We start from the raw sequence: 20,197 nt of genomic DNA, 5'->3' as shown, positions 1-20,197 counted from the left end.
AAGTATTAAAAGTGTTCCAATCCCGATGGCATCATTGAGCCACTGCATGGGCCCTGGAACTGCCAAACTCAATTTCCCTATAGGATATAAGTAAATTTTTGTATTGTTTAAGCTTCTATTATTCAGGCTCCTAGTTATTTGCAACAAGAAGCATCCAAATTGATAGAAGGAATGAAAATAGCATTTGTTAAACATTTGTAATATACTTTAATTTTTTGTTAACATGTTTTTCTCCTGAAATTGTTAGTGTAGGGACCTTTTCTTAATTTCTAGCAACTTCTACAGTGTCTGTAGAATGACTGCTTAAGAAGTATTGTACAATGAATAAATTAATAAGTAATTGAATGGATAAATCTATAAACCAATGTTATGATGTTATTAGGAGGCATTGTAGAAAAATTGGTTAAGAACATAAAATCTGGCATTACATTTCTGGCTTTCCATCCTGGCTATGCCATTTACTAGCTATGTGATTTGGGCAAATAATTTAATCTCTATAAGGCTATAAAATGGGGGATAAACAACAATATATACCTAAGAGAACTGTTTGGAGTATATTATTAAATGCTCTATGTAAAGGGCTCAATAAATAATCTGGCATCTAGTAAACATTTTAACCATTATTATTGGAGGAAAACAGAGAAGAGCCAACGATGATTCCAAATTTTGGATTCTAAGCCTGTTGACTGGGAAAATGAAGATAAATCTGGCCCAAATTCAGTGTGGAAATGGAAAAGATGATGTTCATCTTCAAACATGTATAAAACAAAGCCTAAATATAGTTCAGGAGTGAAGATACTTTGGTTATATTTATATAGAGAGTTACTCTGATCCTAATTTATATTGCAGTTACTCATCCTAAAAATCTATAATTACAGAATTGTACTTTTAAATGTAGTAATTTAAAGAGGAAGGTAACTTCCAGACTGCATCTAAGATGAGTCAAAGGGGGAAATAATTTGTGAGATTTTGCCTAAGAACATGTTCTTAAGTAGTGATCTTCATAAACAAAATATCACAGAGAGAAAAGATTTCCTTAAATGGTATAAATGCATGCAGTGTCAGTGATGCAGTGTGGTTCAGTCTCTGAAATCCTTTGAATTCTCTTCCCAATGTTATGTTTCTCCACAGAAACAGAGGCAAGCTATGTCAGAAATATTTAGAGGTGAAATTCTGTGTATGAGTGTTCTAGGAACCACTTTTGATCCCCAATTAGCCAGAACCAGTAATAAAAATTAAGCATGGGTAGTAGTATTTTTTATGCAGGTTTTTTTTTCCTTTGTTAAAATAAAAAAGAAGATCTCATTGAACTCAGATTAGGAAATAATCCTTCCTAAGCAAATTACTTACTGGATTTTCTTTTACCTTTAATTTCCATCACTTAAGAATGAGTAACAGTGTAAGCTATATAGAAAGTCAGTTCACATTCCAGATTCCACTTTTAGATAGGCATGAAGATTTCAAATTCTTTTCTTCAGTAAAGCAGCCCAGTCACTGGAAAAAAATAAATTGAAATATATCTGCCTGTATCAACTCACTACCAACTTATGGCCCATTCAGGGCCAAATCATCATGGAACATTCAAGATGCAGCCCTATAAATAACTCCTAGTTATATGGTGGAATTTATACTTCATTGAACATGATTCTGTCTCTGTATCAATTATAATATCTGTAATTATTTCAAGATATCTTAATGCCTTGGCTTTTCTAAAAAGGATTAAAGATCTTTGTGATTTAGGACCTCAGAACATTTTATGGATGCCAAATTCTTTTCTGTTTCTTCATCCCTGTCTTCCTTTTAGTCAGCACTGCATATCTGAAGTGTTAAAATAGATTCTCTGTTGGCCTAGCTTCCCCTGGGTTTTTTTTTTTTTTTTCCTTTCATGTACCCTTCATGCCATAGCCAGATTAATTTTCCTAAAACACTGTTAGATAGAGCAAGGCTAAAGTCCTTACCTCGTGCCTGATATCCTCAAGTCTGATGTTGTCTCTTATAGTTTGTTTTCCACTCTGTACGTTCCATCTCTTTGTCAGTCTCCTCACGTACCTCAGTCTACCTTGCATGTATTACTCATACTCCTAAATTTATCCAAAGGTCATCCTATTCTCTTTCAAGTTCATCTCACCTATGTGAATTGCTTTTGATCCAACTCAAACTGCTAAATAAGATGTTGGGTGTGATTTTTCCTGTTGTTCTTAAATTATACCAAAGGCCCAAAGCTGAGAACATTAAGTGTGAAGTAGCCCACCTCTAAGTTTCATAAGCCCCTATTAAGCTAGCTACCTCCCTGAAGGGCTTGCTAAAGAAGCCAGAACCAGGCCTGCTATAATCACCTCTTCACACTGAGTTGATAGAAGAATAGGACTGAGAGGGAGAGAGTTGGCCTGCATTTGGAGGAGCACAGTGCTCTTGACCAATGTTTTAATACCAACATTAATACATTTCACCTACTGGGAAGTATGGGATCTGGCCAAGATTCTTTAAGGGAATTGCTAGCCATGAATAAAGGAGAAGGTGAGAGAGCGGTTATTGGGAAAAAAGAAGTTATTTATTTACACCCCCAATGAATTGAGGCTTCTAAAAACCCAAGTTCATATACAAAAAAGGAACTTACTGGCTTAATCTTTCAGCAGTTATTTATTGATTGCTTCTTATGTGCCAGGCACTATTCCAGGCACAGAAGATACAGCTTTGAAAAATATTAAGCAAGGTCCCTGCTCTCCAGGAACTTGTAAGGGTCTAGGAGCAGCACTCTGTGCACTGGCTCTAAGCGCAATGCTCGACTCAATGTCATCAGAAGTTGTTTTCTGTATTTTTCAGATTTTTTTCCTTTTGTATAGGCCTAATCAATGGGCAGCCTCTTTTGTCTTGAAGGCAATGTGATCACCAGTATAGCATTTCTAATAGGAAGAGAATATGATTTTCGTAGTCATTCTAGCAGAATGTCAGACTGTCTCAGTGACCTGGCTTAGGTTAGGTGCACATCTTTGAACCTTACTGGTAAGGTCTCAGTTATTGGTGAGGTCATCATATTTGTGCAGGTTGGTCACTACAGAGAGGACAAGCAGAGGTTTAAATCCAGTGTGGAGAACACTTACCAAACCTCTGCCCGGTGCACAACTATGTCTGCAGGAGAGGGGGCCTTTTTCTTTTTTTTTTATTTTATTTTATTTTTTATTTTTTTTTTCAACGTTTATTTATTTTTGGGACAGAGAGAGACAGAGCATGAACGGGGGAGGGGCAGAGAGAGAGGGAGACACAGAATCGGAAACAGGCTCCAGGCTCTGAGCCATCAGCCCAGAGCCCGACGCGGGGCTCGAACTCACGGACCGCGAGATCGTGACCTGGCTGAAGTCGGACGCTTAACTGACTGCGCCACCCAGGCGCCCCATAGGGGGGGCCTTTTTCTAACTCACACTGAGAACTAGCGTGGTCTTGACCATGTGCTTACCCTGGAACAAATGTCAGATGGGGTATTCTCCACATAAACCAAATGGTCTGGTGGGGGAAAGACAGTTGGGATGCCATTGCCATAAGACAGAAAGAGGGATGCTGGGCAGGCAAAAACAACAGCTATCTAGTTTGTTCCTTTAAAACATAGCAAAGCAAGGTGGTAGAGTGGAAAATACTTAGACTTGGCATTGGAAGGACTGAGTTCTAGGGGGCGCCTGGGTGGCTCAGTCAGTTAAGGGGGCACCTGGGTGGCTCAGTCAGTTAAGTGTCTGACTTCGGCTCAGGTCATGATCTCACAGTTTGTGGGTTCGAGCCCCACATCAGGCTCTGTGCTGACAGCTCAGAGCCTGGAGCCTGCTTCAGATTCTGTGTCTCCCTCTTTCTCTGCCCCTCCCCTGCTTGTATTCTCTCTCTCTCAAAAATAAGTAAACATTAAAAAAAATTTTTTTAAAAAGAAGGACTGGGTTCTAATCCTGGTTCTGGAAGCCATGAGACATTGGGCAAATCATTTAAACAGTTCCCACAAAGTTGGTTTCCTTCCTTATGGAGAGAATTATTGTTCTGCCTCCCACAGACTCATTGAAAGGGAAAAAATAGGATAATGTATGAGACTATGGTTTGGAGACTCTTAAGTTTCTTACACTTAGAAAGCATTTTTTTTAAATTACTGTTGTTGTTGTTGTTGTTGTTGTTGTTGTTGTTGTTATTTATTATATCCTCCCAGTCAGTACCTTGCCCAGTGCCCTTACACATTTTAGGTGCCCAATATGTGTTTTTTAAATGGCTGATCCATGGTATGGAAACTCATATTACTCTGGATTCTTTTCCAAAATGTTATACAAGCAAAATCTTTTGGCAAAATGTTTATTCAACATTAAATTCAACAATTCCACAATTCCAGGAACATATGAAGCAAGCTGTCTCTTTATCTCATTATTCAGGTCATAATTTAAATATTGCTTCCTCAGATAAAACTTCATGGACCATGCTCAGCTGCCCAGTCAGGGCAGGGCCTGCAACGTGTTTCACAACACTGAACACAATGTAGTCCAACAGTTACTTGTGAAACTCTTTGTTTAAGGTCTGTCTTCCTCAACTTGCCATGAACTCCATTGTGTAGGCACCATAGCTGTATTGTTTGCTGTTGCATCCCAGTGAACATGGTACATGGTAGGAAATTAAGAAATGCTAGTTTAATGAATGAGTAAATTTGTGGGATTAAGTGGTAACAAGGTCAAGTGGACTAGGAAACATACATCTAACTCCCCCTTTCTGTTTTCCTAATGTCTTTTTCTAAGCCCTCCAGTGACCAGATCCTCATGACTTCTGGAACTTCTACTAAGTAGAGAAAGACGAGGTAGTTGACCAAACATGTCCATTTAAAGACAAAATTGATGACCATTTAAAATAAAATCCATTCACTCTGACCTATGTAAGCCACATATCAAAATACAGAGCAAATATATTATAGCAATTTCAGGGCCCTGGTAATCATGAATTTATTCTAGAATAATAGTTCTAAACTTTACACCCATGTAAATCCTGGTATGTAGTGGTATTTTTATCTGCCTCAAAACCATGATAGAGCTAGGCAGTCTATTCCTGGAAGTGTATACATTACTCCCAGCCAGAAATTTGATTAGAGTGGTTTAGAACAGAAAAGGAGACTTTAGAGACAAATTATTCCTTCTTCTTACCCCCTTCCACCCTGAATTTCATTTACATAATGTAGCTCTTAGTACAAATGAAATGAGTCAGCATTAGGGAAGAAAAATTGGAATATGACTTCCACACCAAAGGCAATTATTTTTATTTCGTCAGCTTCAGTGATAAGTGATCTTCTAAGTAATAGAAATTTTTAAAAATAGAAATCATTGTCCAGTTAGGTTACAAATACCTGTTGTGTGCAGGATTTTAGTTTTTTTTTTAATTGTGGCAAAATGTGCATAACATAAAATTTACCACCTTAATATTTTAAGTGTACATCTCAGTAGTGTTAAATACATTCACACTGTTGTGCAACCAATCTCCAAACTCTTTTCATCTTACAAAATTGAAGTCCTATATCCATTAAACAATAACTCCCTTTACCCCACTCCCTTTATTCCCTAGCAACAATCATTCTATTTTCTGTATGAATTTGACTACATACCTCACTGAGTTTCCAGAATCATACAGTATTTGTCTTTTTGTGACAAGTGCCCCCACCACCCCACCCCCAATACAGGCCATGCTTCTTACTGAAGGGGCTTAGAGTGGAAGACCCTGCTCTTTCATTCTGGTCCCACTCCAACAACCTGGAATGGAGGTGGGAGCCACAATCTTGTTCTGAGATCCTCTGCATCACCCTCCTCTTTTCAAAATTTAATTCCCTTTGAGGGCTGGGTTGGGGTGTAGGCAAAGCAGAGGCCTTTTTACATAGTTGACCTTCCACCTTGTGGTGGGAAGTCTTCTCTCTTCCTACATTGGCATGGTGCATGGTTATCCTGGGGCCATTTTTAGCACCAGGATGATCTTCCAAGGATCCTTAGAGAGGAACACGTAGCTCCTCTTGGCCCTTCCAGCTCTCTCTGTCTTCAGACCCTCTATAGGAGGGATGACTTTTACTTGCCCTTTGGGCTCAAGGCAATTCCCAGTTCCCATCCCCCCCTTACCCCAACCTCTGAGCTGCTTCTTATGGAACAAGTGATGATGATGAGCCCCCACACACACACGCACAAAGGCTGAGGGGGACTGCAGTGAGGCATCTCTGTCATTTTTTCAGGCATACCTCATTGCTGATCCTTCTCACACACTGGCCTAGTCTGCTCCAGAAACCTCCAAATATGGTGTAGTCACTGGTCTCTACATTCACATATACCCAAAACTCAAGGGGAGCAAGAGAGGGATACTTATCAGGACCTCCAAGTAACTGTCCTGATATCCTGCTACAGTGATAGCACCAGGAAAATTCTTCAGGTCCCCAGCTGGTAAGTAAGGAACTAGTACTCCTTTCTTGCCTGCCTTTGAAGCCTCCCCCAACTTCCCTCCCCATACTTCCCTCCACCACCTGCTTCGAGTTCCCCCACCTATTCTGGGGATGGGAAATGGGGGAACTCAAGGCAGGTGGTGGAGGGAAGTATGGGGAGGGAAGAATGTAACATCTCCCCTGGAATTTCCAACCAATCATCTGTCTCTTTTTTTTCTTTCTCTGCCTTCTCCTTCTTCCTCTTCTCCACCTCCTTCTTCCTCTTCCTCTTCCTCTCCTTCTCCCCTCCTCACCCATCTCTCCCTCTTCCCGCTTGCCCCCTCCCCCTTGCCCTCTCTTTCCTCTCCTCCTCCTCTTCCTCTTTCTCTTCTTCTTCTCATCCTCCTCCTCCTTTTTTTCCTCCTCCTCCTCCCTCATTTTCCTCTTCCTCTTCTTCCTCCTTCCCCTCCTCCCCCTCCTCCCTCTTCCCCCCACTCCCCCCCCCACACCCGCTCCTCTCCCAGACCTGAGACTCCAGATGTGAGGCTGGATCCCACAACTCTGAGATCATGACCTGAGCCAAAATCAAGATTCAGACACTGAACCGAGTCACTGAGGTGCCCTGATTTTTTTTTTTTTATAAAGTGGCTGAGGGAGGTAGGGGGAGCAGGCTGGGAGTTAGAATTCAGGGTGCAGGGCCTGTTAGGCTACCCCTTTATAACCCCTAGTGGCTTTTGTGGCAGAAACTTCCAGTTGCCCGTGCAATAGCATTCTCCCTTCTTTTTTGAAAAGAAAGAAAGATCCTATATTATTGGAGATGGCCAAGTGCCCAGCTAAAAGAACTACATTTCCCAGGCTCCACTGCAGATGAGGAAGGCTCAAAATATATATGCAGAAGTTGTGCAGCTTTAGTAAAAACCTGATAAAGAGACGTGATTTGGTTTGGAGGTGTGAGCTTTGCTATCTTCCTGTTTGTCCTTCTTCCTTCCTGGAACATAGATATAATGGCTGGAGCTCCAGCTATCAAGAGTAGAAGCCACACACCAACACTGGAAAACCCACCCTCAATGAACAACTGTGCAGAATAAATCAGATAGCCAAAGCAATGTGACTAATATATGACCATAGGACCTGGCACAGAGTAGATATTTAATGAATGGTCCCTGGTATTAACTGATAAACCTGGGGGAGACCTCAGGAGAGTTGTTATGGCTTTTGACCTGTCCCTTCTTCTCCAGGTTTTTATCAGTCATTGGAAGGGAAAGGGAACTCTGAATCAAATCAAGTTTTGCAACTAGCTTCATGAATGACTTTGAGAATGTCTGGTAATGTTCAGCACTTCCTTTTCGTTGTTGGCAAAATGAAAAAGAAAACAAAAAATCCTACCACAAAGCATGAGCATTATCCTGGAATTGCATTTTTCTTAATATATTGTCACCCTCTATTGTTGACATGTGATGCTAATTTTCCATTTATGGTAATGACAGAATTTCTCTTTCAGATAATTTCTCTTTCAAATAATTTTCAAATACTTAATTGAAGTATTAAATAGTGAGTGAAAAACTGTGCAAAAGACTTGAACACATACTTCACAATAAAGGATATCCAGGTGGCCAATAAGTGTAAGAAAAAATGTTAAACATTGTTAATCATCATGGAAATATACTCCTTGAAAGATCTACTACGTATAAGTTAGAATGATGCAGCATAATCTTTTTGAAAACTAACAATATCAAGTGTTGGTGAGGATATGGAGCAAGTCACATACTATTTGGAGAAATGGAAATTGGTAAAAACACTTTGGAAAAAGTATGACATTATCTACCAAAAGTGAACAGATGCATTCTCCATGACACAGAAATTCTAGTCTTAGGTATATACCCAGTTCAGGCATGTGTACACAAAAAGACATGTACAAGAATGTTCACAGTAGTGTTTTTCATAATCACTCCCAAAATGGAAGCAATCTAAATATCTATTCAATAATACCGTGGATAAACTGGTATAGTTATACAATCGGATACTATGGAAGAATGAAGATAAATGAACTACAGTTTCACTCTGCAACTTGGTTGAATCTTCCAAACATAATGTTGATCCAAAGAGACCAGATGCCAAAGAATATGTACTGCAAGATTTCATTTATGTAATGTCCAAAAACAAACATAATTGTCGTGCCTGGCTGCCTGTCAGTAGAGCATGCAACTCTTCATCTTGGGATTGTGAATTTGAGCCCCATGTTGGGCAGAGAGATAACTTTAAAAAATGAACATAAAAAAGTTATAGATGTTAAGAAGGCCATTAGCTCTGGAAAGGAGAGGTAATAATAATTGATATGGATTCCTGGCAACTGACAATGTTCTCTTTCTTGACTGAGTACTGGTTACATCATGTTTTGTGTACTTTTGCACGTGTATGTTCATTTCCAATAAAAAGATTTGAAATGAAGAGAATTGGCATAAAGAAAAATATTTCTAACTAAGGTAGTATATGGAAATGACAAAATTCGCAAAGGCTGTATATGAGTAAATTATGTTTGAGAATTAAGGGATTGGATGATTCATGTACTTTTTGATTTGAAGACTCAGTGAAGTACTGAATTGGTTGATTTCTGCCGGGTTGACACAGGCAGAAACTACTGTAAAGCGGGTGAATGAAGACAGAGAGAGCGAGAAGGGGAGATAATACTGAGGAGTAGCTAAGAGCATGGGCTTTGTAGTTAAAATGCTTGGTTTGGATTCTTTGTGTGTGTGTGTGTGTGTGTGTGTGTGTGTGTGTGTGTGCACTTTTTGCCCAATGTGGGATTTGAATTCATAACCTCATGATCAAGAGTTGCATGCCCTCCAACTGAGCCAGTCAGGCACCCCTAGTTTGGAATTCTTGCATCACCACCTGTTGAATCTGTGACCTTAGGCAAATTACTGGACCTCTCTCTACTCAATTTCCACATCTTTAAAATGGGAATAATGATGGCACCCATTTCCACGCCTCTCTCCTAGCTTCTAATGATGGCTGGCAATCCTTTGCCTTCCTTGGCTTATAGATGCATCACTCAAATCTCTGGCTTCTTCTCTACTTGGTGGTCTTCCTCTGTGTGCCTCTGTTTTCTCTTTTCATATGGGCACTAGTCATATTGGATAAAGGCCCCACCCTAGTGACCTCATCCTAATTGATTATATCTGCAAAGACCCTATTTCCAAATAAAGTTACATCACTGTATCTTGGGTTAGTACTTCAACATATCTTTTTGGGTGACACAACGCATAACATGTAGAAAAATAGAAAAAATAATATAATAAATACCCATATGACTACACCTAGATTCAGTAAATGTTAATATTTTGCCACTTTTTCTTCAGGTATCCTCTAAGATTAAAGTTATTCTCCTGCTGGTTCCTCAAAAAATTAAAAATAGAACTACCCTACGACCCAGCAACTGCACTACTAGGTATTTATCCAAGGGATACAGGTATGCTGTTTCAGAGGGACACATGCACCCCAATGTTTATAACAGTGCTATCAACAATAGTCAACGTATGGAAAGAGCCCAAATGTCCATCGATGGATGAATGGATAAAGAAGATGTGGTGTATATATATATATATATATATATATATATACACACACACACACACATATATACACGCACACACACACGTGTGTATATATATATATATATATATATATATATATGTATATACATACATATATATATACACACACACACATACATACATATACAATGGAGTATTACTCAGCCATCAAAAAGAATGAAATCTTGCTATTTGCAACTATGTGGATAGAACTAGAGGGTATTATGCTAAGTGAAATTAGTCTGTCAGAGAAAGACAAATACCATATGAGTTCACTCATATGAGGACTTTAAGATACAAAAAAGATGAACATAAGGGAAAGGAAGCATAAATAATATAAAAACAGGGAGAGGGACAAAACAGAAGAGACTCATAAATATGGAGAACAAACTGAGGGTTGCTGGAGGCGTTGTGGGAGGGGGGATGGGCTAAATGGGTAAGGGGCATTAAGGAAAATACTCCTGAAATCATTGTTGCACTATATGCTAATTAACTTGGATGTAAATTTTAAAAATAAATTTAAAAACTAAAAATAAAGTTATTCTCCTGCCTAAGCACACTACCATTATTGTGCCATTAAAATTAACAATAATTTCCTAATATCAACTAATGAACAGTTGCAGTAGATTGCATTATTGTTCAAAATTATTCACTTTTCCGTTCCCTGTGGGAAGATAATACATCCCTGCCCTGCAATCTTTGCACTTGACTCTGTTGTTATGCTGCTTTAGCAAACATAATGTGAGCAGCAAGATGTTCCCCTATGGTGCAAAAGCCTTTTGAATCATTGACTGAGTTTTGGAATAAGAAGACACATAAATCAGAACATCTGCCTGGAGCATAGCAGTAGCCAAGCCAGAAACCTATGAGTGACTTTAGCAAGAAATAAATGTTTGTTTGCAAACCACTGAGATCTAGAGCTGTTTTTAACTGCATGTTTTCCCAGTGGATTTAGAACTACCTTTAGTATTTTTGGGGCCAGTATATATTCCAGATTTTAACATTGTATTTTGTTTTTATGTTTCTTAAATCCGTTTCATTCTGAAACAGTGTCCTACCTTTTCCCATCCTTCCTTCCTTTCATTTTTTCTTTTTTTTATTCTTCATGAAATTTATATTTTTAAGAAGTCAGGTCAGTAATCTTATATAAGATTCTACATTGTGAATTTGTCTATTTCCTCCTGGTGTGTTTTAACCTGTTCCTCTAAGTGCTTCCTGATCTTGGTTGCAAATTAACATCACCTTGGAATATTATTATACCAGTGTGTCTGTACATCCATACGACAAATGCTACCCATCATGTTCTCTAATGCTCACACAATAACTTTAGAGGGTAGCAAGGGAAGAATTGGTGTCTTCACTTAACAAAGGGGAAATCTGAGGAAAAAAGTAACTTATGTTAGGTCACATAGTCAATATGTGGCAGAGCCAGGGCATAAATTCATGACATTCACATCCTTCCTTTCTTCATGTTGCCTTCAAACAGTTTGAGAGATTTAGATACAGATGTAGATATATGTTTCTATCTACTCCTGGATGGATATACAAGTAACTAGCACAGCCATTGTCTGAAGTATAGAGTTAGGAGTCAGTGAGAGACTTCATCATATATTCTTTTATATTATTTGAAAATTTTTCTTGAGTAATTCTTTTCAATTATTTGAAAAATAAGTACTGAATTCAAAAGAGCTTTATAAATCATAAAGCATCATAAAAAAATACTAGGGTTTAATGTTACTATTATCTACCAGCAAAAAGAAATTAAAAGTGGGGTCTTCGTGCAAAAGTTGAGTAAATTAATTTAGTAGGCCCATGTGTCAGAATAAAAGCCTATTTTTCTTTTTAAAATCACCCTTTGGAATATTTGATGACATTGGAAAATGCTCAAGGTTTAAGTGGAAAATACAAAAATCGCATAGGTGTATGATTACAATTTTGTGTGTTCCCTGTGTACAAATACAAATACGAAGAGAAAAGTGACTGGAAGAAACCATTCACAATGCTTTGAAGGGAGAGGGGAAATAGGAAGTATTTTCTTATATTTTCCGGTATATCCCACATTTTCTGCAAGTTAATAAATGCTATTTAGAAAGAAAATCACAACTAAACCTTCAAACTTGGTCAGAAAGAAAATTTTTACAAAATCTCACTTCGTGAGAGTGACTTGCTGCATAACGGAGGAGAAAAATCTGACAACCGTGTGTAGTACGAAAGGTACAATGGAACGCTTCTTACACGCCCGGAAGTGGATTAAGAACTACAAGGAGAGGCGAGAGAGATGAGGACCTCCACTACAGCTAGAGCGGCCACTAAGAGACACAGGAACTTCCGGGGCGAGGCTTTCTTGGTCCTTCACCTTCCGCGGGGCGAATGTGGTCCGCATGCAATGTGAAAGTTCGCGACTGCTGGGCCGTCACTTCCGTTAGTCTGAGACGGTGCTTGAAATTGGGGGCGGCCATGGCAAAGAGCAAGTTCGAGTACGTGCGGAACTTCGAGGCTGACGACACCTGCCTGGCCCACTGTTGGGTGGTGGTGCGGCTGGACGGCAGGAATTTCCATCGGTGAGCGGAGTTTGGTTTGAGGCAGCAAGGTGCCCCAGGGCTTCCGGGGAATGGAACGCCAATTGTGGCGGCAGCTCTTGGTTACCGGGTAACGCGACAACCAATGAGCGCGCGGCATTGAGCCTCACCCTACGCGCTAGCTACCAGGTGCTTGAAGGCGTGGTCTGAGTAGTTAAACTGAGGCCGAGTGCTCTTGTGATGAGCAGCTGGCCTGCGGCACCCTAACCCTAACCTGTTAGCAAGGCCCTGGTGGAAAAAGTCAGTCCCCGGTGCAGCATTTCAGCTCTTCAGCCAGTTGCCCGGCTATTTAGTTAGTTATATTTGAAGGCAGACTGTCTAGAGACCTTTTTAGGTCTTGCTGTGGGCAATACTTTATAGTATGTTCTTTGATTATCAGTAACTAGCCATACGCGGGAGGAAAAATAAAAAAGAAATGTAACAGAAGGATGGGAATTTAATTCTTAAAAGTATTATTTTAATAATGGTTCTTATCACTTGTTGAGCATTTCCAAGGAGCCAGGCATAGTATATTTGTTACCTCCCTCTAATCTTCACAACAGTCCTGTGAAGTAAGTATACTTTATCTCCGTTTCGCAGAACAGGGAATGGAGACTTAGCAATTATGACCCTTTTTCTCAGTTGGTCAGGGCGAGAACAAAGTAGACTTCTTAAATAAGTCAGGTTGTAAGCTCTCTTCCATTCATGCCCTTTTCCTTCCATAAAGGTTTGCTGAGAAGCACAACTTTGCAAAACCTAATGACAGCCGTGCTCTCCATCTGATGACCAAATGTGCCCAGACTGTAATGACAGAACTGGAGGATATTGTGATTGCATATGGACAGAGTGATGAGTACAGCTTTGTGTTCAAGCGGAAAAGCAATTGGTTTAAAAGAAGAGCCAGGTAATTCCATGTCCTAGCTCCTTGAGAATGTTTCCTGTCAGCATTTGGTTTTTGCTTTTTTTAATTGGTGCCTTGCAGACTGCAGATGGAATATTCCAACTGCAGAATGTATATTTCCTGTTTAGACTGTTGTACTTTTATCTTTTTTTTTTAATTTTTTTTTTAACGTTTATTTATTTTTGAGACAGAGAGAGACAGAGCATGAACGGGGGAGGGTCAGAGAGAGAGGGAGACACAGAATCCGAAGCAGGCTCCAGGCTCTGAGCCATCAGCCCAGAGCCCGACATGGGGCTCGAACTCACGCACCGCGAGATCGTGACCGGAGCTGAGGTCGGACGCTTAACTGACTGAGCCACCCAGGCGCCCCTGTACTTTTATCTTTTATGTGAGCATTACATAAGCCTCTTTATCTGATTCTTTCTGCTTCATTCCTCATCACCTTAGCTTCTACATAGATCTGGCACTGAACATTAAGACTAGAAACAGACACCATTAGAATATAATAATATTAATAATTCCTAGGTTGGCTTTAGCCAAGAACAGCCTATATGTGCTTTACAATATTGCTTAAATTTTTAATTAACAAGGATCTCAAAATAGACAAATTTGATATTTCATTTGGCAATATATCAAAACTCTCACAGAAAACAAAGCATATATGAATTGCCTTTTTAAAAACAATGGTTCTCTTCCTTCCAAGGCTAAAAAAAACACACACACAAAAACCCTCTTGAACCATAAATTCACATAACATCCTACATACAAAAATTCAGTATTAGTAAGTTACTTATTGGACTGGAGAGAGAGGCGGGCTGCTTAGTTTTTCTTGGTCCAGCACATTTTATCTCTTGGCTTGTTGGACACTTTGTATAATCACTCTGTTGCACACACAGGCTCTATCATGGTTTTGAATTAATATCATGTATTTTCTTTTTTCTTGCTCCACCCAATGTGCCTTACTTCTGCAAGTAAGTTCATGACCCATGTGGCTTCCCAGTTTGCCTCCAGCTATGTGTTTTATTGGCGAGATTACTTTGAGGACCAGCCCCTTCTGTATCCCCCAGGCTTTGATGGAAGAGTCATAGTGTATCCTAACAACCAGACCTTAAAGGACTACCTCAGTTGGCGGCAAGCAGATTGTAAGTGAAACCAAATAAACAGATGTAGTTAAACCACCAGTTCCATATATTAGAGGTGGTGATTTGATACAGGTTTGGCACATGTGTATTTTGTTTAGAATGCAGTATTTTGTATTTTTTTAATTAGTTGAAAACAATTGAAAAATTTGGGAGATTCATGTAAATGTTTCCGATTTCCAGTTTTTTTGGGAAAAATCAGGAGACCTGGTAATACTAGGTCTACATTCCCACTTAGTATTAGATATTACCTATGTAGTGACTGCTGCCTTTATATATATATATACACACACACACACACAAGCCAATGTGCCATAAACTGTACCATTCTCTCTTGTTCCCCATGGGTCACCTACTCTGCTTTATGCATTTATGTTCATGGTGGCCTTAGTGGATGTTTGAATTGTGACTCCTGCCTTACACAACTATGATGACATGTTTGTGTGACTTACTTATTTGGTGTATCTTGATTTTCCCAGAAAAACTAGAAAAGAGCTAGGATTAATCTAAAATAACTTTGAAAGTATTCCTAAGTTTAATGTGTAAGTTAACCAGTTTATACACAGCATAAGTGAAATGAGAGAATAAAACTTTTAGGTAATAAGTTTGTTTATACTTGACCACTTCCCCCCCATCTTCCCAGTGTATGGTTCTGGGTAAATCACTAAATGTCTCCGAGATCTCTCTCCTTTCGAGGAGAGAGGTGGAGTTCTTTTTTTTTTTTTTTTTTTTAATTTTTTTTTTTTAATGTTTATTTTTTGAGACAGAGAGAGAGTTGGGGAGGGGCAGAGAGAGAAAGGGAGACACAGAATCTGAAGCAGGCTCCAGTCTCCGAGCTGTCAGCACAGAGCCCAATGTGGGGCTCGAACTCACAAGCTGTGAGACCTGAGCCGAAGTCAGACGCTTAACTGACTGAATCACGCAGGCGCCCCAGAGAGGTGGAGTTCTAATGTTCTTTGAAACACGAGTATTGCATAAAGATCATATCTGTATAAAAAGTGCTACTCTTTTCTCCTCACAGGTCACGTCAATAATCTTTATAATACAGTTTTCTGGGCACTTGTGCAACAGTCTGGACTAACACCAGTACAAGCCCAAGAGAGATTACAGGTATAAGGTCTTAAGTGCATTAATACTCACCTGGGGTTGGTTTTCTGTACACTCTCCCATGCCATTTTGTATTCTTTTAAAGCTCTCACTGCTTTGGTTTGAAAGGATATAAAGATCTTACTAGTAGCAGCTCTGCTACCTGCTTATTCTGTGACCCCAGATGAGTTACTGCTTCTCCCTGAGTCTTAGTGTCCTCAGCTAGAAAATGGAATTGGCGACACTGGCTCTACATTCCCACGTGGTAGTGCATGGCTGGGGCTGCATATTGGTTGCCTTCTTTAGACAGGGCACATGCTCTTTTTCATCAGTCCCACTAGGCGTCTTTATCATTGTCATTCCCTTCTGGGTGCGTGTATTGTTAACAGTATAGGCTTTGGAAGTCAAATAATTGTACTCGGGGACTTCTATTTAATTTTATCCTCTCTGCCTTAGTTCTTTATAGGTAAAATGTAAAAAGTAACAGTTCCCACTGCATAGGTTTATTGTGAGAATTAAATGGCATGAAGCACATAAAACATAATAAACACTGGCGTTCATCATTAGATGACCAGTGCTACTTATGGGATGACTAACTGAAATGAGGTGATGTGTTGTTATGGCTCTTAATATAATGCCTGGCACATTATAATTACACAATACATGTTTGTCATTAACAGTAATGGTGAAGATTTAGAGATAGCAATTATAATTGGCATATTGGTAGATCTATCCCGAGTTTGGAAGAGCTGAGTTTAGATTTTGATTCTTACAAGAATAAAAGCAGCTTTTGGCCTTAGGCAATTTATATAATCTTTCTAAACTTCAGAGTTCTCTCTAAAATGGAGACGGTAATGAGGGTCAAATAAGATAACATACATTACGTAGTACAGAATAGTACTCTTTCCTGTCACCCCATCCCAGTTGTGACTTTTGAAGCCAATTGTTTGCTACAGAAGACAGTTTTATGAATTTAGACATCTAAATAAGATTTAAACTGCTCTTACAATTGAAATTCATTAGTATCTATAAGATATTTGGTAAAACCCTTCCACTTTTTTGTTTGTGGAAATTTAGATAGAGGGTGGAATGGATAGGTAGGGTGAGGGCAGAGAGCAGACATAAAAATCTTTTTATATCTTTTTTTATTTTCTCAGGGAACTCTTGCAGCAGACAAGAATGAGATTTTGTTTTCTGAATTCAACATCAACTACAATAATGAGCCACTGATGTATAGGAAAGGGACTGTGTTGATATGGCAGAAGGTAATGCTGTTGTGTCCAAATTAAAATGGAGGTCAGAAAGAAGAGAGCCTGTGCCCATCCCAAACTTTGTGTCCCTTACCACATGTATAAAGATGTGACTCCATTGATTAACATGAATTAGATCTTTTTTAAATGAGATACTATATATTATTTTGGATGCTTTTTTTTGTCAGTCAGTGCTACTAATTTTGTCAGTTTGTTAGTAATCTTTGTTGTCTGGAATTTCTCTTTATAAGCAGAATCACAGATTTTAGAATTAGTTCATTTATTTTCCTGTGTCATAAGCTCTCCAAATCAAATAAAACCCCATAACAGAGTACACTGCAGACAGAAGGATTTTTGCATTCATATAACATTTAAAAAATACTTTCTTCCACACTGGATAATATCATTAAGTGGTCCCCCCGTCCCATGACAACTATAATATGAGGCATAGGGAAACACTGTATATGAGCATTCTACCACTTGGAGAATGTTCTTGAGATTCCCTAGATATTCATACTTCAATATTCTGTACCTTTACCTAGATTCTTAATTTTACCAATATTTTCTCTCTGTGCCAGCTTCTGAGCATAATGATTTCTCTAAATTTATTTCCTTCATTTAGTTGTTTTTTTTAATGAATGTTTTCGGGTGTTAAGGGGCACCTTAAGAATTAGTCCTCCCCGGGGCGCCTGGGTGGCGCAGTCGGTTAAGCGTCCGACTTCAGCCAGGTCACGACCTCACGCTCTGTGAGTTCGAGCCCCGCGTCGGGCTCTGGGCTGATGGCTCAGAGCCTGGAGCCTGTTTCCGATTCTGTCTCTCTCTCTCTCTCTCTCTCTCTCTGCCCCTCCCCCGTTCATGCTCTGTCTCTCTCTGTCCCAAAAATAAATAAAAACGTTGAAAAAAAATTTTGAAAAAAAAAAGAATTAGTCCTCCCCAGGGGCGCCTGGGTGGCGCAGTCGGTTAAGCGTCCGACTTCAGCCAGGTCACGATCTCGCGGTCCGTGAGTTCGAGCCCCGCGTCGGGCTCTGGGCTGATGGCTCGGAGCCTGGAGCCTGTTTCCGAGTCTGTGTCTCCCTCTCTCTCTGCCCCTCCCCGTTCATGCTCTGTCTCTCTCTGTCCCAAAAATAAATAAACGTTGAAAAAAAAAAAAATTAAAAAAAAAAAAAGAATTAGTCCTCCCCACTGGCAGCTTCAGCTTATTAGTATTTTAAAACCACATTTGCTCTTTAGCACAGACTTGGATACTTCTTCACGCAGATGAGAGAAGCAAAAAAACAAACAAAAAAACCCTTTAATTCTATATTTATTGTTAATAAGGAACATGGAATTACTCCTTTGTTCCTAAGACCTTCTTTCAGAATATAGCAACTTTTTAAAAGTTTTTAAACAAATTCATGTATGTTGAGATATGTATTTGTATATCTACCTGAAAAATGTTTGTTGGAAGTATATAAAATAAGTCAACTTCCTGCATATCCCCCTCTACTCTCCCAAACCCAATTAACAGTGTTAATATGTTAACTTTTATCTGTAGGTGGGTGAAGTCACAACAAAAGAAGTCAAGCTGCCAGCAGAAATAGAAGGAAAAAAGATGGCGGTGACTCGGACCAGGATTAAGCCAGTGCCTTTATATTGCGATATTATTGGGGATGCTTTCTGGAAGGAACATCCAGAGATCCTAGATGAAGACAGCTGATCCTTTGCTTTTCAGTCCTGGCATGCTTAACCATGCAAGACCCCTAAGTTTCCTGGCAGCAGGTGGCCCTAGGATCCTTACTACCAAGAACAGTGTGCCAGGAATAACATGACTGACTGGAAAGGGACCAGGAAAAGAAGGGATGTATGGGGGTGGTTATCTTGTTCTGCTTTAAGTAGAACATTTTTTTTTGCAGTATTGGAACATGGTTCCTTCTGTAGAAGTGCATTTAAAAAAAAAAAAAAATTGTGGTCCTATTTTTATAAAGCAAGAACTACTTTATGCTTTGCAGAATGAATCATTTTTACATTGTGGCATAAATCTTATAAAAACGTGTCCGGCTCTTTCCACCTATGGTAGATCATGAACCCAAACTTTACTCTCAGCCACCTGTTCTTAACTACAGAATCCATTGACCTTTAAAGCCACCTTTCTTACCCGTGTACTTTGACCTGGAGATAAGTAATGGGTTGATGGCTGCAGATGCCTCTGAATTCAGGAATTCCAGGGAGAATGAGCGCTTTGTGCCAGTTACCAAGTTGGCACCTTTGGCTGAACAAATGAGTAGTAGTGTGGATGTCTTTATATGAATATTCCATAGATCGATTTTGTGGAGTTGTCAGCATGATCGTCGTCTTGCCAGGGGTATTTCCGAGGCCACTTAACCTCTTTCTAAAAAGAAAAGGAATTATGTGTATATATGAAAGAAAGAAAATGTGTGAGAATGAATGAACAAGAAGGGAGAAGCATTTACTCCATTTTTTCTAGATACTTCAGTTTTAAAAGTCCCCTTCCTATTGGATTCCTGAAAAGGATTCTCAGGTAGCCTCTATGTAATCAGAACACTGGCATTTGAATTAGCACTTCCCTTGGGGTCACAAGTGGCAGGTGTCAGAGGACACCTAATAGTTCCAGCTGCAGATGGGTCAGTTCCAGCTGCAGATGGGGGAGGAAGAGCGGAGGACAGCAGCAGTAATTTCGAGAACCACCACTAGCGAGGGGTCCCCCTCAAGTGGGGGTAGGTGGTGAGAGAACTCCCATTGCCTGCTGTCCTGGTTTCATATTTCAGAGGAAAATTATTTGGCTCTAGTAGGAATTAAGAGGCAGTCTACATTTTAGTGCCTGGTCTTGCATCGCAGACTTCACAGCCACGAAGAAAATGTATTTTTGAAGGCAACGGCTGGTCTCATCCTCCGCTAATTGATACTCCATCTGTTGGAATCATTTTTTTCCCTTCATGTACTCACTGCACAGGAAGAAATATGGTGCATGTTTGGTAATTGATAAAAATCTCTGAGAAAATAAAGGTTTCAACTCCCTTGGCCTACGTTTCCACTTATTTTTCTCATACAGATACAGTGTATGAATCCAACTTTTGTATATATGTCTTTACATAAGCCAGGATAAATATACCTTCATCACCGCGGTGGTTCACAGACTTCTACATACAAAAATTTACTTGGAATGCTTGTTTTACATTCCTCTTCCAGCATGCCCCGATGAAGATTTGAGGTTTGCTTATCTGATTTTTAACCCCAAAGGCCTCTGATGCCTATGGTGGGTGATCTGTG

The 20,197-nt window shown here is 39.5% G+C and overlaps 1 protein-coding gene across 3 annotated transcripts; it reads left to right on the top strand.

Moving 5' to 3' along the window:
• Positions 1-12,351: 12,351 nt before the first annotated feature.
• THG1L (tRNA-histidine guanylyltransferase 1 like) lies at positions 12,352-19,949 on the top strand. 3 transcript variants are annotated; one of them, XM_047091859.1, is made up of 6 exons: positions 12,352-12,557; positions 13,282-13,458; positions 14,428-14,597; positions 15,616-15,704; positions 16,838-16,945; positions 18,465-19,949. In XM_047091859.1, exons 1-6 carry the CDS (start codon positions 12,367-12,369, stop codon positions 18,624-18,626), a joined length of 897 nt encoding a protein of 298 aa, XP_046947815.1. In that variant the 5' UTR covers positions 12,352-12,366; the 3' UTR covers positions 18,627-19,949. The 3 variants fall into 3 exon arrangements, with proteins under 3 accessions (XP_046947815.1, XP_046947823.1, XP_046947832.1); XM_047091867.1 differs by lacking the exon at positions 12,352-12,557 and having other exon boundaries at positions 13,381-13,458; positions 14,432-14,597; XM_047091876.1 differs by lacking the exon at positions 12,352-12,557 and having other exon boundaries at positions 13,392-13,458; positions 14,523-14,597.
• The last annotated feature ends 248 nt before the right edge of the window (positions 19,950-20,197 follow it).

The sequence above is a fragment of the Lynx rufus genome, unplaced genomic scaffold (genome assembly GCF_022079265.1).
Source record: "Lynx rufus isolate CCGP_SWC_20201006 ecotype Redwood Valley unplaced genomic scaffold, mLynRuf1.p SCAF_1, whole genome shotgun sequence".
Lineage (NCBI taxonomy): Eukaryota > Metazoa > Chordata > Mammalia > Carnivora > Felidae > Lynx > Lynx rufus.
Note: the sequence above shows the minus strand (reverse complement) of the source record. Positions and strands in the feature narration are given on the sequence as shown.

What these genes read in the sequence shown, in the direction of transcription:
- THG1L (XM_047091859.1), top strand. Translation starts at nt 12,367, where the DNA reads ATGTGGTCCGCATGCAATGTGAAAGTTCGCGACTGCTGGGCCGTCACT. An exon ending in GACGGCAGGAATTTCCATCG is followed by an intron (nt 12,558 to 13,281) that starts GTGAGCGGAGTT and finishes CCTTCCATAAAG; the next exon opens with GTTTGCTGAGAAGCACAACT. An exon ending in AAGCCCAAGAGAGATTACAG is followed by an intron (nt 15,705 to 16,837) that starts GTATAAGGTCTT and finishes TTATTTTCTCAG; the next exon opens with GGAACTCTTGCAGCAGACAA.